At 47.9% G+C, this 17,989-nt stretch overlaps 1 protein-coding gene across 1 annotated transcript in view; it reads right to left on the bottom strand.

Annotated features, from left to right (window-relative positions):
- The window catches only part of VGLL4 (vestigial like family member 4), a 115,705-nt gene that overhangs the window by 2,186 nt on the left and 95,530 nt on the right, over positions 1-17,989 (bottom strand). Inside the window, exon 3 of the mRNA XM_007954118.1 lies at positions 6,450-6,672. Coding sequence (XP_007952309.1) covers positions 6,450-6,672 — 223 coding nt within the window. The remainder of the gene's footprint in view (positions 1-6,449; positions 6,673-17,989) is intronic.

Raw genomic sequence — 17,989 nt, 5'->3', positions numbered from 1 at the left:
TTCCTTCCCTCTCTCCCTCTCTTTCTCTTTCTTTCTTTGTTATTTTTGGAGCTGCCCTGGCCCTGCCTTTTTTCCAGGCTGGTGGGTCAGTGTGTCCCCAGTTCTTCAGCCATCTCAGCACCCTTCCATCACTGTGTGTGTGTGTGTGTGTGTGTGTGTACATGTGTAGCCAAAACCAACCCAGTTGTTTTCCGTTGTGACCATGCAAATCATGACAGAGACAGAGATATGTGAAATACCTAAGTGTATAAATCCACTACACTCTCCTTCCCCCATAGCACCTGCACTGCGCCTGCCTGTGTCACGCTCAGGAGCTCCATGCAGCCTAGAAAATCCTGTGCAGATATCCCCCTTGAGAAACTGTTTACGACCACCACCACCACCACCTTCCCTTGCCCACAGCCTCTGCCCCCACCAGGTGCTCAGACACAGGGAGCTAGACCAGTGCCCTCCAGAGCAGGCTTTCTGGATCCCCAGACCTTGGTGCCCTGTTTAGGCCAGGAAATGTTTTGTGAATGAAACTGAACTTCCTTCTCAGGTTCCAGCAAAGTTATCACCTGTCTCTACCACCCCTCCTCTGCCACCCAGGAGAAGATGGTGGACCACGTGGGCTGGATTCCAACACAACTAGTGAGTGGTGGGGCACTGATCACAGCAGATCCACCTGGGAAAGTGGGGCTGGGTCCTCAGCCCTTTCTGTGGCAGAGTGAGGCCAGTAGCCTCCAACAACACAAAAGCTGCACATCAGCCCTTCCCACGATGGGAGATGAACAGGGAGAACAAACTCCTGTTCTATGATAAAAATGTGGCTCCACAGGGATCATGACAGGCTGGTGCTAGGGGCCAACAGATGACCTGGGATGATACATATGGGCATTCTTGCATCTAACAAGAAATTACACATATTCAAGATGGGTGAGGGGAGATGTGGCTTAGCAATGAAGGATTGTTAGTTGCTGTCAAGTTGGCCCTTGCCTCATGGTGACTCCATGCACAATGGCTGATTTTTCAGAAGTAGATTGCCACGCCTTTTACCCTAGTCCATCTTAGTCTAGAAGCTCCAACTGAAACCTGTTCAGCACCACTGACACACAAGGGGTGGTTGTGCGTGAGGTGCACTGGCTGGGAATGGAACCTGGGTCTCCGTCACGGAAAGTAAGAATTCTACCACTGAGCCACCATGAGTTGGTACGATCCTTCTGATGTGAACACAAAACAGAACCAGAACTGAGGAGAGAGCATATGAGCTTGGAGGTCTGGTGGGCCTGGATCCCACTCATTAGACAGGACCTTGGGCAAAAGCTGTCACCACTGAAAGCTTCCATTTCTTCACATGTGAATCACTGTTATGGCACCTGAAGTGGGCTGGCAGATTGAATGGGAGAAGCCATGTGAGGGGCCTCTCTGCGGTGCGTGTAAGAGTCCTGCTCTTCAGGTACACCACACTGGAAGGGTCTGTTCCATCCAAGAGCCATCCTCTCTCCCACCCTCCTCACCCGATCAGTGGAGCTGAGGCAGCCATGTTAAATCATGATGGTGCCCCTCTTAGCCACAGTTGCCTGAACGGGAGTGAAACCCGACCTGGTCTTGGACAGTCAACCCTTGAGCAGACTAAAAGACTGAAATTGAACATGGATTAGTCTCAGCAGATCTCAGGAGCTATAAAGATAGCCACCTGGGCTGGCCCTGAGGCTTGTGTAGCAGAGAGGCAGAGACCTAGACTGGCAAGGAGCCAAAGAAGGAAGGAACGTCCTGCCATCTCTCCAGTGCACCAAGCAAGGCTGCCGCCCTTCCTTCCGGAGCCTGGTTCTGGGAGACGCCCAGGGTCCTCCCAGCAAACTCCCTTCCCTTTCTGCTTGAGCTCACTCATGTTAGCTTCTGTTCCTTGCAACCAGAGTCCTAACCAATGTAAATATTGTTAAGTGGAGACATGTTTGAAGAAGGGCATCATGGAAGATGAAGAAATGCCGAATTTTAAAGAATGAATTTAGGGAAGCTTAGGCTGAAAAAGAAGCTCAATGTACAGCCTTTCTGTCAGCACTGCCCAAAGACGGAATGCCACTTCAGGAGAGAATGCAGTTGTAGGGGATGGGACAATGGATGAAAGAAGATTCAACCACCACACTGAGTATTAGGCAAGCTTTAGGACATAAGTGCAGATGTTGGGTGCTTTGGGGTACCCTCTCCCCTTCCTCCCTCCCTTAGAGGGGCTTGGCCAGCCTCTCTAAGATGTTCAAACACCACCTTTGCTGAGCTGGGGTTCCCACATCTGCTCCCTGAAACTTTGTGGCTGAGTGTGAGCTGAGAGCGTGCTCCACACATCCACCCAGAACCAATCGCCCCCTTCCCTTCCAGATGGCCGAGATGGGAGACTCAGTGCCCCTCCCGTAGCACTCTTATTGTTCAGGCAGGGAAAAGGAAAGCCAGACAAAAGCGCCCCTGGGGGTAACACAGCAGGAGTGGCAGGGACCAGGGTGAGAATCCAGCTTCCCTCACAGTTCATTAGGCCTCACCCACCCCTCTGGGCACCCTGGTCAGGCTGTGTGTGTGTATACTGGGGGGACAGGACAGACAGACAGAGAGCCAGTAAGTACACAGTCCTGGTACGCATGCCCCTTGGGTTTTCACAGCGAATCTGAGCCTGTCTCTCCTCTGGGCCCTGCTGCCCTTGAAGGGTACCTTTTAATACCTTTTGTAGTTTTCTTTAGAGCATTCTATCTGCCAACACAAAAACACAAAGGGTGGGATGACACTTCCTGCAGCCCCCTAGAAATGCCTCCCTGAGAATATTCCTGTTCCAGTTCCCAGAGATCTGTCACAATTTCCACCAGAGGAAGGTGTCCGCGTATGCCCTGCATGAGGCGGCACAGATGGCCTGCCTGCTGGCACAGCTCTGTGCTCCCAGAGCCCCACCTCATCACCACATCCCACATTCAGAGCTGTGAGTGACAGTCACACTTTCCCATAACAGCCAACCTGATGGTGGGGGGCTAGCAAAATGAAACAAAACTCCTGGAAATGAGTGGGTGGCTCTGAGGTACTGGAGAGCAGGGCTGTATCCTGCTCATCTTTCTGTCCTCAGCACTGTGCCTGGCACAGAGCTCGGCAAATTCCTGTGCATTCAAAGCTAGGCTTCATGAAGGCCCATAGGAGCTACTTCCTCTAAGCCACCAAGGGCTGAAGACTAGACACAGGTGCTCAGACATAACAGCTCTCTCATAAAACACCTGACCATGTCCCTCCACTGCTTAAAAACCCCTAAGGGTCTCTACAGCCCGGGGGTCCACAAACCAGGTGTCATTGGGAACCTCATGTGTGTCAGAAACCCTATGCTCCATAAGGTTTTCTCAATGGCTGATCTTTCAGAAGTAGATAGCCAGGACTTTCTTCCAAGGCACCTCTGGATAGTCTAACAACCTTTCAATTATAGCTGAGTGTTTAACCATTTACACCACCAGGGGCTGCCTGGCCTCTATAGGTAGAATCCAAATTCTATAGCTTATGCACATTTAAACACTTAACAGTGGGCATCTATTATTCCATTGGGCTGCTAGCAATGAACTTCTGTTGGAGGACTTCTATATTATTGTCTTATTGGGAAGCAAACCTACTTCCCGTAACTTAACTTCAAATGCCAGCCTCTCCATCACAGCTTGTTGAAGGATCACAACTCAGGTGCTGCTGACCAAATAAATGTACCCTGTCCCAGTTTCAGTGCCCCACCCCTTCCGTGAGGACCTCTGTCTAGGGGTTGAGTGGCCACAGGACTGAACTCTCTATTTCCTATCAATAAACGCCTTTTACATGTAGTCAGAATGCGTTTCTCTTGCTTGCATATTCTGGGCCCTGACTGACTGGCTTCTCATTTACAACAATGCACCTGTGGAACACCACAAAACAGGTCAACAGTCACCCACCTGGCCCTCAGTGGGCCTGCTACACACACCCCAAGTCTGGCACCTGCCACTTTCCTTGGTGCTGTCTTCTCCATACTTCCCTGTCTCCACCTAGACTGTGAGCTCCTGATGGCCTAGAAGCGACCTAGGTCCCACACATACCTCTGCCTCAGGAGCCCCAAGGAGTACCTGCATATGGACAATGCCAGTAAGAACAGAGCAAGGACCCAGGTTCCTATCAGCATAAACAGTGACTAACAGTGATATTTGAAATATCTGAAATATGGGAGTTTAGTTATTTCATTACTGGTCTCTCTTCCAGACTAAAACTTTGAGTTCTCTGAGGACAAAGATCCTGCCTTGCTCAATCAGTTTCTAGCTATTTTTGTTGAAGGAATGAATGAAACAGGGTTGTGATGCCTGGGTCCAAGGTGAGATGTGTAGCTCTGCATTTGCCTCAATGGGATTCATAAGCAACCTCAACTCCCAGGGCCCGACCCCAGCAGGTATTAAGGATGAGACCAGAAGCTGGTGCATGGTGGACAGGCTGAGCCAGAGCAGAATGGCTAGCAGAGGCCAGCATGACCATAGAGAAGATGACAAGATATCAGTGTTACACAGAAAAGGCTGGTGACCTTCCAAGACATAGCAGCCTCTTCCAGTTGAATTCATGTAAGCCCATGCTGTCAGTCTCCTCTTGCTGATATACTTAATATCTCTTTAGGTCACAGCATGTGCTCAGGGTCAGTCTTAACCCTTTTGTGACCCGTGGGGCATATATCACCCACCAATATTTTAACCCTCTCAGGCTTCTTGAGAAGCTGCTATCCCAGTTGTTGTATATGCTACTGCCTGGCAGGGACCTGTATAACTGAGTGAATCTGAACAAATGGGCCTCACCCCACCAATCCTACGACTAGAGTTCACTTGGGACATATGTGTCCCACATTACATCAAACAATATTTTTTCCCTTGATTTCAGTATGCCTTCCATTACTGAAAGGAGTTCTGGTGGCCTAGTGGTAAAAGCATTCAGCTGCTAACCAAAAGGCCAGCAGTTCAAATCTACCAGTTGCTCCATGGGAAAGCAATGAGGCAGTCTGCTTCTTTAAAGATTTACAGCCTTGGAAGTCCTAGGGGGCAGTTCTACTCTGTCCCAGAATCAACTTGATGTCAATGAATTTTCCATTACTGAAAACACATGGTATCAATAAAAAATTCAAAGCAGAAAATAATTCAGACATGAAAGAGTTAAGCAATTACTGAGGGCTTCTAAGGTTGCAGTGGGCAGTGGTGAGAATGCTCACCTTCCATGCAAGAGACCTGGATTTGATTATCAGCCAATGCCCCTCATGCCCAGCCCCACCCACCTGTCAGCGGACGCTTGTGTATTGCTGTGATGCTGAACAGGTTTCAGTGGAGCTTCCAGAGCAAGACTACAAAGAAAGGCCTGGTGATCTACTTCTAAAATTCAGCCAATGAAAATCTTACACATCAGAATGGTCAGAACTGAAACTGTGGGGATGGTGCGGGACCAGACAGGATTTCATTCCACTGTGCACAGGGTCACCATGAGTTGGGGGCCAACTTGACAGCAACTAACAACAACAAATGAGGTCGCAGGCACTGAGCAAGGAAGGCCCCAGAGGTCCAGAGAGGACAATGCCCCAGTCTGATGCAGTGTTACTGAGTCATCTTGCTATTGAAGCCTCTTTTCATTATATATTTCCCCAGGAACTTCATTTTTAAAAAAAGTTTTTTTGTTCTCTACCAAGTAATCTGTATTTATTAAGTAATAATTTAGTTTCCTCATTTTCCTTTAATAGGAAAAAATCCAAATCTGTCAATCACAGATTTCTGGACAGCAAAAGCTAACCCCTGATTTCATTGACTTTAAAGGATCCCAGCCTAAAACAAAGAAGCCTGACACTGAACTCTGTCTGCAAGACCTTGTAATGGGTAAATGTCTGTTAGGTGCCATGAAAGAGGATTCCCATTAAACCAAAAACCAAACCCACTGCCATCGAGTCAATTCTGATTCATAGTGACCCCCTTTGGGTTTCTAACACAGTAAATCTTTATAGAAGTAGGTTGCTCCATCTTCTTCTGCTAAGTGGCTGGTGGGTTTGAACTGCCAACCTTCTGGTTAGCAGTCAAATGCCTTAGACACTGCACCATTAGAGCTCCTTAGGGTTCTCCATTATGGTGATTAAATTCATCCTAATAGAAACAAGCTCATCAATGAAGACTGTCAGAAAAACCACCTCAGTGAGCCCCAGCCTTCTAATTTGCAAAGAAAGAAACTAAGCCACAAAGACATTATGTGCCCTGTCTGAGGCTGTGCTAGGCAGGCACTAAATGTTAAGGGGCACTCAGGAAGAGAGCTCTTACTGTGGGCTCTCTGGTTCCAAGTGTACAGTGTGGCTGCGGGTGTGGCTACTTGCCCTTCTCCCCACCCCCTGCAGGGTCCTCGGTCTGACTCCTCTAAGCCCAGAGCCCCAGCTGTCATCCCTGGATCACAACCGGCCCTCAGTCTGCAGGGCAAAAGTGTACCTGCTGCCGCTCGGCTGGGGCCAGTGTGGGTGAAATGCCAACTGGCCTGCTGGCGTCCATGCTGTTCTTGGTCAGGGCGAGGGGCTGCTCCAGGGTGAGGCTGGGGATGGATGCGTACAGGTGGCTGCCGTGCAGGCTCACAGCAGGGGCCACGGCACGCTCGATGGGGCTGCGGCTCCGCTCCCGGTGGTCTTTCCGGCAGTCACCATTGGCCGTCTTGTTCCTGAAAAAGAGGAATGAACACTCAGATGGAACACCCAGCATTTTCTGAATGGCAAAGAGGATGCTGACCATGTGCCAGGTACTTCATACTCATTTCATTTGGTTTCTATCTTGCTGCAGGTAAATATTATTATCATCCCCATTTTCTGAGGCTCAGATCAAATAGTTTCCAAGCAAACTGGAGTCTCTGGGTGGTGCAAACAGTTAACATGGTCGGCTGCTGACTGGAAAGCTGGAGGTTCAAAGCCATCTCAGAAGGCCTGGTGATCTACTTTCAAAACATCAGCTAATGAGTGTATGCACAGGGAGACAACTCAGGGGGCAGGAGTGCATGGGGGGAAGGACAAAGGGAAGAGGTAACTATGTGGAGGAAGTGGGAGGGGAGCTATTGCATTGTGGGAAATCGTAGTCAATGTCATGAGAAAGTTATGTGTGAGCTGCTGTATGGAAAGTGAATTTGCTCTGTAAACTTTCACCCAAATCACAATAAAAACTAATAATAATGATAATCAGCCCATGAAAACCATATGGATCACAACAGGCTGCTCCTCAACCATTCATGGGGATGGTGCAGTACTGGGCAGCATCCCATTCCTCTGTGCATGGGGTCGCCATGAGTTGGGAGCCTATTTGATGGCAGCTAATAGCATAGTGGCTAAGACACTTGCCTGCTAACCAGACGGCTGGAGGTTCAAACCCACCAGCCACTCCTCGGAAGGAAGGTTGGGCAATCCTACTTCCGTAGTGATACTGCCTCGGAAACCCAAGGAGGGGTCGCTATGAGTCGGGGCCGACTCGACGGCACATAACAACAACAACAACAACAAAATAAGGAGCCATGGTGCCACAGTGGTTAAAGCAATTGGTCGCTAACCAAAAGATCAGCAGTTCAAACCCACCAGCTGCTCCGTGGGAGAACAATGGGGCAGGCTGCTTTCATAAAGATTTACAGCCTCAGAGATCCTATGGGCAGTTCCACTCTGTCCTACAGTGCGGCTATGAGTCAGAATCAACTCAGTGGCAGTGGATTGGGGTTTTTGTTTAACAACAAAATAGTATAAAAGATAGAGTCCTTGTGTAGTACAAATGGGTAACGTGTTCAGCTGCTAACCCAAAGGTTAGAAGTTCAAGTCTACACAGAGGTGCCTCAGAAGAGCCTGGCGATCTCTTTCTAAAAAGCAGCCATTGAAATGCCCATAGAGCACACGCATGGGGCCCTCCATGAGTTGAAATCAACTCGATGGTAACTGTATTTTAAAGTGAGGAGGCAGGCTGGTAACTAAGCCAAACTGACTCCAAAGCTCCTCACCCTTCTGTACTGGTGGAGAAGCACCTTTCACCAGGTCCTGAAGACACCTCTGTGAGGCCACTGGAATGCAGATAAAGAAAACTCTTCACCTCTGGCCAACAGCACGGCCAGTGCCTGGTCACCAGCCTGACCAACTGACCACAACTACAATCAACTCCATCTGCCCAGATACCAGAAAACTTCTAACCTGTGAGTTCCACGCCAGCTGGGTTTGACAAGGATCCATCATTTAGAGAGGAAGATGTTCATGTTCTAAGACTCCCCAGGCATTTGCTCATGTGCTCTTCCCAACAGCCCTAAGAAGGAGATGCCAACACTACCCTTTTGCAGACCAGGAAACCAACATGCAGAGTAGTCGAGTAACCGGCCAGGCCGCTGGCCAATCACAATGGCAGCTGCTCTGGCACACGGAGTGTGTTAGCTCCTGCAGAGCACAGAAAGCCAAGGGCAGTGCTTCCATTCGGCATGTACTACCAGGACAACGTGCTGTAAGAAGTCCACTGACTAGTCTTCGGGAAGGCCTCTGCTGTATGTGAGCACATAGTGGATGCTGAGTGGAATAAAGGATGAGACAGTAGACACCGTCCCTACCCTCAATTCAACCAGAGCTGGTCTAAAGGCAGTATCATGTATTGCATCTAGTAGACAATGATGTGTAACAGACAGGGTTTAAGAGTTAACCTGAGAAGGCACAGTCCATAAAACACAACCCACTGCCATGGCTCAACTTCAGCTACCTTCCTCCCTGTTTATTCCAGGAGCCTTTCATGGTCCCTCACACCAAAGTACATGTTTCTTCTTTTTTTTCCTTTCTTTTTTCCAATAACTAATAAGTATTTTAATTTAAAAAATATAGTAAATAATGAGTTCAGTGACTTTTCTTTAAGAAATGCAAACTATTCTCCAAGTCTACATGTAGCCATCTTCCTTCCTTAAAGCTAGATGGCCTGCTGTACTAGCAGAGAAGCCCATGCTTGGACAGGAAAAGCTGCTGCCTGCCTCCTTGTTTGGCCAAACACAATATACTAAACTAAACCAAAAACAAAACACACTGCTGTTGAGTCGGATCCAAGTCACAGTGACTTCTCCTTGGGTTTCTGAGGTGGTATCACTACAGAAGTAGATTGCCCAACCTTCCTTCTGAGGAGTGGTGGTGGGTTTGAACCACCAGCCTTCTGGTTAGCAGTCAGATACCTGAGGCACTACACCACCAGAGCTCCCAAACACAATATAATGTAATATAATTTAGTAACACACACCAACAGCATGCTTTACTGTAGGTTCACATGCAGTACTAAGAAATAATATACAGGAATCCCATGTACCCTTTTATCCAGTTCCCCCCCAACAGTAACATCTTATAAAACTGTGTACAATATGGCACAACCAGGATACTGACATTGTACAATCTACCATATTATGCAGATTCCCTGTGTTCATAATGTTTTTGTAAAGCAAGTCTGCCCACGAAAAACCGTTCATTACAATTCTTCAGCAGGTCAGGACTGTCTTCAAGAGAAAGTTCAAACACTTGTCTGTGCAAACCTTTAACAGACACCCATCACACCACTATAGTCACCGTTGAGTTTAATCTGACTCATGGCAAACCTGTATGAATCAGAGTAGAACTGAGTCCACCGAAGGCTGGTTTTTTGGAAGTAGAGCACCAGGTTTTTCTTCTGAGATGCCTCTAGGTGGACTTGAATTTCATCCTTTCAGTTAGCAGACAAACATGTTTACCATCTGCACCACCCAGGAACTCACACCACAACCACCTATGTGCTCCCTCTCTACCCCATGAGCTTTTGAGAGTGCACAGTATCCTCTTACCTCAGTACCTGCAGCGCCTGTCACACTGCCTAGCACACAGGGGCTCTATGAACGAATGAGGAAAAACGGACCCAGTGATCAGACAGGGCAGCATTGTGCCGTGGAAGTGGACCTCTGGGCATGACAGCACCATGGCAGAGGGAAGGGCTGAGGAGTCAACTGTCTGTGTTCTTTAGATACATCATGTGTCCCAATCAATAAACCACTGGGGGCTCTGTGCAAAAGAGTACCAGAAGTGGCATGAAAGAGCTCAGACTCCAGTCTTGGTTTCTTCCTCTGCCATGTGATTAAAAGAATATCCATGCCAGACAGACTTGGCTGAAGATAATCTTACACATGCACTTTTGCCACAAAATTAGCCACATTACAGAAGCAACAGAAGACAGGGTGGGAGTAACTTTGCAGAGACAACCAAACATCTCGTTAGAGAGAATCACCAGGCCTGGGGTCTTGGGACCATAGTCTCAGGGGACATCATGCTCAACTGGCACAACACAGTTCATAAAAATTTTATTCTATAACCTACTTTGGTGAGTAGTGACTGGGGTCTTAAAAGCTTTCAAACGCCCATCCAAGATGCAACTATTGGTTGCCTTTCATCTGGAGCAAAGAAGAGTAAAGAAAATCAAAGTCATCTGGGAGACAATTAGTCCAAAGATAAGATGGACCATGAGAACCTCAGCTGCCCCACCCGAGACCAGAAGAACTGGATGGTGCCCAGCTACCAATGCCAACTGCTCAGAAAGGGATCAGACCTGGAGATGCTGGATAGAGTGGGGAGAAAAATGTGGAACAAAATTCAAAAACACAAAAATAACCAGAATTTCTGGTTGGATAGAGGCTGTTGGAACCCTTGAGGCTATGGCCCCGAGTTCCCCTTCCAGCCTAGAAATGGACTCACTTACATGGACTGGCTCTCAGTCCAACAGTAGAAAGACCCACATACTGAACACCTACCTCATATCGATGCACCAACCTACTCTAGGGTGATGCACCCCTTGGATCAAGCAGCCATGAGACACCAGAGGGGTAGCATTCACATAGAGGGAAGGCTGGACAGACAGGAATGCATGGGTGAGAGGAGCACAGGGAGGAAGATGGTCAAGGGGAGGAGAGTCTTTTACCGTTGGGAACGGTAACCGGGACCGTGAAACCAGATGTGCATGAACTACTGAAAGTAAAACAAGTTTGCTATGTAAATTTTGCACCCAAAGCATAATTGAAAAAATAAAGAAAGAATATCCATGCCAGAGGCTTTAAAGGGAGACTGAATGTTATAGAAATAGAACCAACAGTATCTGGCATAGTGTGTATCGGCAAATGTCAGCTCAATCCAAATCGGCTCCAAGCTTAGTTTATTGATCACTGATAATTAGCTGCAGGGCATTCATAGGACACAAGCATTTCATTTATGGTTTTGTTTTTTCCCTTCTTTTATTCTCTGGTTGACTATATACAATGACTCAGAAGCACTTAGAGAATAAATTTTTCAGGACATTAAGACAATCATGGGAGAATACGTTCTGGTCACAGAGCCTAGAAAATATGTTCCAAATGTGCCACACGTGTCCTAAGCAATTCCCAAAGAATCACTACCCACCACCACAACCAAATAATGCACTTCATACTGAAATGCCATCCCTCTTGGAAGATCCAGAAGGCATTACAGCTTTTTACAATGAATCCCTCAGGGATACAACTGCAAACACCAGTCACTGCTGGCGTAGAGATGAGGATGTTCCACATAACAGGCTTTGGGCCAATCAAACTTGACATAACTAAGTGGCTATTTATTCCTAAAGATATAATGTATGGAAAGACTTCATGGTCACACATACTCATCTTCAGTATCAGTATTTATATAAAGTTTAACTTTTGACAATGGTATAATCTCTCCTCCCTCGTCTCACTCCCCTCAAACATGAGGTTTCTAGGAATCACTTTAGGGAGCTCTGGTGGCATAGTGCCTAAGGCATTTGACTGCTAACCAGAAGGCTTGCGGTTCAAACCCACAACCCACTCCTTGGAAGGAAGACTAGGCAATCTACTCCCATAGAGATATCGCCTCAGAAACCCAAAGAGGGGTCGCTATGAGTTTTTAACGCTGCAAAATCAGGGAATGGATGCATGAGCTTAACAGTTAAAATGTGTCTTTGCCAAGTTAGGTTCCAGTTTACTCAATCAAGGTTGGGCAATCTACTTTCACGTGATACCACCTCGGAAACCCAAGGAGGGGTCGCTATAAGTCGGATCTGACTTGACGGCAGTGCGTTTATGTTTTGAAGGCTCCAGAAAGGTTGAGACAGCCCCTGCCTTCTCTGGGGCTAACAATCTGACAGAGACAGAAAGATGCAGAGAGGGGCTAAAAGCTCACAAGCAGCTGCTCCTCTAAGAGGTGAGAGTGTTGCTGTTCATGCCCTCCAGCTGGCTCCAACTCATGGGGACCCCACGCACAACAGAACGAAATGCTTCTGGTCCTGCGTCATCTTCATGATCATCAGTGCATCTGAGCCCATTGTTTCCGCTACTGCAGTGTCTTCCAACCTGCAGGGGGTGGTAGTCATCTTCCAGTATTGTATAGGACAATATTCTATTATGATCTGTAGGGTTCTTGTTGGCTAACTTTTGGAAGTAGGTTTCCAAGCCTTTCTTCCTAGTCTTAGGCTAGAAGCTCCACTGAGACCTGTCCACTGTGGTGACCCTGCTGGATTTGAAATACCAGTGGCATAGCTTCCTGTATCCAACAACACACAAGGCACCACAGCACGGTAAAGTGAAAGACAGTGCAACAGAGGAGATAGCCAAGGATGTAGAATGACTTTGGCTGGCAGCAAGGAGCCTGTTAAAACTCAGGTGGCTTTGCCCACATCCAACATCAAGGTCACGTGACCTTCTGCCAACAACAGGAACAGCAGCAGTGCTGTTCCCCCCACCTTACAACCGAGCGGAACTTGCACACTGGCAAAGCAGTCACACGCACTGCCTCAGCTGGGCCTTGGGATATCCAACCCTGAGAAAGGGGATTATTAAAGCATTTTACAGAGGAAAGTGATACTCAAAGAGGGAAACAGCCCAAGATTCCCCAGCTCATGAAGAGAAGGTTATGCTATACCAAAACTACCATCCACGCCCCTAAAGACCCTCTCTGTGCTTACACCCACACAGGGCAACTGGGAAAGATGCCTTTGGGATAAACTAACTGGGTGGTGCACTCACTGCTAATCAAAAGGTTGGAAGTTCAAGTCCACTCAGAGGCACCTGAGAAGAAAGGCCTGGTGATCTATTTTCTAAAAACTCAGCCACTGAAAATCTTTTGGAACCCAGTTCTATTCCGACACACACAGGGTCCCTATGAGCTGGAATCAACTTGATGGCAACTATTTTGTGTTTTAATAAGAAAAACAGTAAACTGAAAGCATACTGCAGTGGCATTAAGGGATCAAACCAAGACACTGAAAAACACACTAAGAAAGGCTTCAAGAACTGGTGGGTTAATTTTAGCTAAATTATACATTACTCACATTTCCAGCTCATTTTCCTGCTTCCCAGAGCTTAAAGACAGACATTGTTTTGCCTGTTTCTCCCCAGTGAATCATAGTTGAGGCCCCACCGCTCACCATAGATAGCATCATGTGCTTCTGGGGATGGCAGCCCCAACCACATGCATCCTGCCTGAGCAGTGAAAGTCCACTCCAGCCTGGTCAAAATGAAGTGTGCGCATTAGAAACTGAGCTTAGGCCTTCGGCTCACAGGCTGGCCGTGCTGGGCCTGAACTGCTGTGCTCTGTGGCACCCTGGTTGTGCCTGGGAGCACGCAGTGCGAGAGGAGAGGCCACACTGCTAGCTGTGTGGGACAGAAAAATGGAAAGGGAGGAAAAGAGGAAGAATGGGGAAAGAAGAGAAGCCCCCTTATACTCTCTCCCAGGACAAAGCTTTCTTCTTTCTTTTTAAATTGTGATTTGGGTGAAAGTTTATGGAGCAAATTGGTTTTCCATTCAACAATTCACATGCATTTTGTTTTGTGGCACTGATTTCCAAGGCGGTTTCACTATGGAAGTAGATCGCCCAACTTTTCTTCCGAGGAGTGGCCGGTGGGTTCACCTTGTTGTTGTTGTTGTTGTTGTTATGTGCCGTCGAGTCGGACCCGACTCATAGTGACCCCTCCTTGGGTTTCCAAAGCAGTATCACTACGGAAGTAGATTGCCCAACCTTCCTTCCAAGGAGTGGCTGGTGGGTTTGAATCGCCAGCCTTCTGGTTAGCAGTCAAGTGCCTTAGGCACTAGCTACCAGAGCTCCTAGGGTTCACTTTATAGGTCTATTGTTTCGGCTGAAAGTTGAGGCATAGGGTGAGTTCAGTTCCAGGCCTGAAGGGTATCTAAGGGCCATAGTCTCGGTGGTCCCACCAGTCTTGATGAGACCAGTAAGCCTGCTCTTTATGATTGAGAGTTTTGTTCCATGTTTTTATCCAGGACCTCCTATTGTGATTCCTTTCAAAGCAGTCAGCAGTGGTGGCTGGGCACCATCTAGTTCTTCTGGTTTCAGGGTCATCAAGGCTGGGGTCAGGACAGAGCTTTCTGAGGATACAAACATGTCTCTTAACAACCTCTCTGGACTGAGAACCCAGAAATGTCTCAATGTTTGGTAAAAGACAATCTGGATTCCATAAAGTGAAAATGTAGGAGAATCCATCATGAGAAAATCAGCCATAGCATCCACTAGTAATCCTCCTTAAAATGAGACCTCCCCACCCTTGAACAGCCAGGTGCTCGGAGTTGAGAGCAAGCCCTCGGGATGTATTACTGGATGTTCTTGAGCCTTAACTGAATGTCATTAACTACTGAGAGCAGAAGAACTAATCTGGGCCTAAACTCTACGATGGAGGAAGGGATAAGGGCATAAGACTTGGTATTTTAGTTCATGCCTTCGAAGAAGGGTCCTGGGACCACCTGTGATGTCCTGCTGGAGCTGTAGCATTTGGACACAGTTGCAGTCCAAGTGAATGAGGCAGGTCCAGCCCAACTCTCTATCTTCCCAGTCCCTGACTCTGACACTCCCAATACACAGAATATGCCCGAGGGGCGGAGTGGTCCTTCCTGAAGTCAGGCTATCCTGGTGGAAGTGAATGGAAGTCTGTCTGGCTGTACCCACTGGGCAAAAGGGTTTAAGGTTTAGACAGATGTTCAAAGTCACAAGGTACCAGAAGCAGTGGGGATACCAAAGGGATTTGGGAGGGGGTTATCAGTGAAGACCAGGGCCACAGAAAAAGCTCAATCCTCCTTCTCACTCTTGCCTCATTAATCATAGAAGAATTTGCCCTCTGGGAACTTATAGGACAATGAAAACAACCCTTCACACCATCTAACATCAATGACAAGGCACTTGACTGCTAACCAGAAGGCTGGCGGTTCAAATCCACCAGCCACTCCTCAGAAAGAAGACTGGGCAATCTACATCCATAGAGATACTGCCTCAGAAACCCAAGGAAGGGTCGCTATGAGTCGCAATTGATTCGACAGCAGTGAGTTGGTGGTGGTGGTGTTATGTGCTATCGAGTCGGACCTGACTCATAGCGACCCCTCCTTGGGTTTCCACGGCGGTATATCACTACGGAAGTAGATTGCCCAACCTTCCTTCCGAGAAGTGGCTGGTGGGTTTGAACCGTCAGCCTTCTGGTTAGCAGTCAAGTGCCTTAGGCACTACGTTACCAGAGCTCCTCTAACAGCAGTGAGAGTGAGAGAAATTATCTCTAATTTCAAAAAGCTTCCTCACAACCATGACTCACTGGGTCCTCAGGTCTGTGAGGTGGATAGCAAAGGTGGCACTGTCCCAGTTTTACAGAAACATGAGAGACGGAAGAAAGAGGTAGAGAGAGGAACACCGTGCCCAAGAGCTAGATGGTGGTAGGACGCCAATCAAAGAAACCAGGTCTCCATGCTCCAGGACCCAGGCCCTTATCACATCAGGGACAGCTTCCAGCCAGCCTTCCCTGGCTCCTCCAGCCGCATTCTTCTTCCCTTCCAGGAGGGATGGGAATGTGGTAATTCCCACCACAGCTGCAAGGATGGCTGACTTGATGGGAATCCCAAAGTGTATGAAGGTGGAAGTAAGCAACACAGCCTGCAGGCCATCCCTAGTTAGCCCCCTCCTGGCTGACTTTCTTAACCAGCACAACCCTGCTTCGCTGGGCGCCTCCTTCGCTCAGTCATATGCTCTCTAGAGGGCAGCCACCATGTCTTCCTGCCTCTGTGTTCTCCTCAGGCCTGAGCACAGTCTAGGCATTTCAACAACATTTGCTGACTAAGTGAATTATTACCTATATTATGTGTGAGTCCAGTGAACAGCACATGTGGTGAATGAAAAAGGAATGAAGCACATTTCATTCCGGAGAAAGTTACCAACAGGAAAGATAGTATGGGTATAAGACAAGGTAGGAGGGGACCAGAAGTGGGGACACCAGAGCAGAAAAGGGACCAGAGCCAGAGAAAGGGCCCTCTGTCTAGCTCAATCCTCCTCCTAAATCTCATTAGTTACAAAAGTATTCGTCCTCTGGGAACTCCCAGGACCATAACAACAACCCTTTTTCTGAATAAGCAGAGTTTGGGGAGCTTCTTTAAATATTATGCAAAGTAGTAAGGACATTCTTTCTGCCTTTAATTACTCCCCCAATTTCCATTTTCCTCTCCCTGCTGTAAATGGCTGCTGGCTCCTCCAAGCCTTCCACTCCCAGGAGCACTCAGTCTACTTCTCCTTTCTTCTGGAGAACAAGGATCACCTTCTGCTTCCCAACAAGTAAGAACCGTGTGGGTGTGCCTCAGGACATCCTAGTCAGCTCTGTCACTCCTCGTCACCATCACCAATGTGAGGTGGGGAGTGGAGTAGGGTGGGACCTCATGGTGAGAGGACGTAGGGTAGGGTGGGGTGGCTGCAACGGGAAGAAGATGTTTATATATGGGAGAGGCAGGAAGAGATACCCTTCTCCACACAAAACAGCAAGAGGTGTGCCATGGGCAGAAAAGGCTGGGGATACTGGCGTTCAGACAGCCCCAAAGACCCAGGGACTCTGAGCTCTGCTTCGATGATAAGCTTGTCCTGAGCAGTAGGGAAAGGGAGTGGGGCTAGTGTTTGCTTTAATTGTGTAGAGATTTAGATGCACACAGCAACCATCATAATCGATATTATTTAATATCCAGGAAAAGTTCCTCCCTACCACCATCAAGGGCTGCAAGGGAGCCAAGGCTGAATGAGTGACAAAGCCATCATGTCCATTCACCCATATAACACTTTCCCCTTTAACTGCCCACAAAGATAAAAACAAAAACAGACCCACTGCCATCAAGTCAATTCCAACTCATAGCAACCTCCACTGGGTTTCCAAGGCTATAAATCTTTACAGATGTAGATTGCCTCATCTTCCTCACGTCCCCTCCCCCCCAAGCAGCTGGTGGGTTTGAATTGCCAACCTTCTGGTTGGCAGCCAAATGCCTTATCCACTATACTACCAGAGCACAAAAGCAGCAAAAGCAGCAGTGCGGGACAGCAGAAAAAAGGGGATTAAAAGCCAGGAACTCAGACAGAGGAGCAGTCAGCTGCAGGGATCCAGGTGAGGAGAGGAACTCAGGCACACCCAAAGCAGCAGGGTGGGAGAGTTGGAGAAAGGGGATTAAAAGGCCTAGGAATCTGGACAGAGGAGGAGTTAGCCACAGGGACCCAAGTAAGGGTGGTATGAGAAGTTTCCAACAGGGAGGCAAACTTGTCTGTCTGTTTGTCCTACTGTGGTGACATGCTGATGTAAGTTTTGAGGCTGAGCCACTGGTGTTTCTAACCCAGTGGGATGCACATGGTGCACAGGTATCATCCCAGCTTACAGACTGAGACAGACTAGGAAGGAGGAGGCCATCCACTTCTCAAAGAATTGGCCAGAGAAAACCCTATGAATAGCAAAGAAACACTGATACATTACTGTGCAACTTTAAGAATATTCCAGGCAGGTTAGAAGGCTGTCAAAATAGGACTGGGAAAGAGCTGCATCATCTGAGTAAACCCAGCCTTACTCCTACGGATAAGGTAAAACTATCGAGAACGCCATTTGCTGATGTGGCACCACTCAAATTGAAGAGAAACAGCTGCAGACATCCATTAATCATCGGAACATGGAATGTACGAAGTATGAATCTAGGAAA

This window comes from Orycteropus afer, unplaced genomic scaffold (assembly GCF_000298275.1).
Source record: "Orycteropus afer afer isolate SDZICR_OR568_19922 unplaced genomic scaffold, OryAfe1.0 scaffold00432, whole genome shotgun sequence".
In the NCBI taxonomy this organism is placed as follows: Eukaryota; Metazoa; Chordata; class Mammalia; order Tubulidentata; family Orycteropodidae; genus Orycteropus; species Orycteropus afer.
The sequence above is the reverse complement of the archived record's forward strand: the minus strand, read 5'-3'. Positions and strand labels throughout refer to the sequence as shown.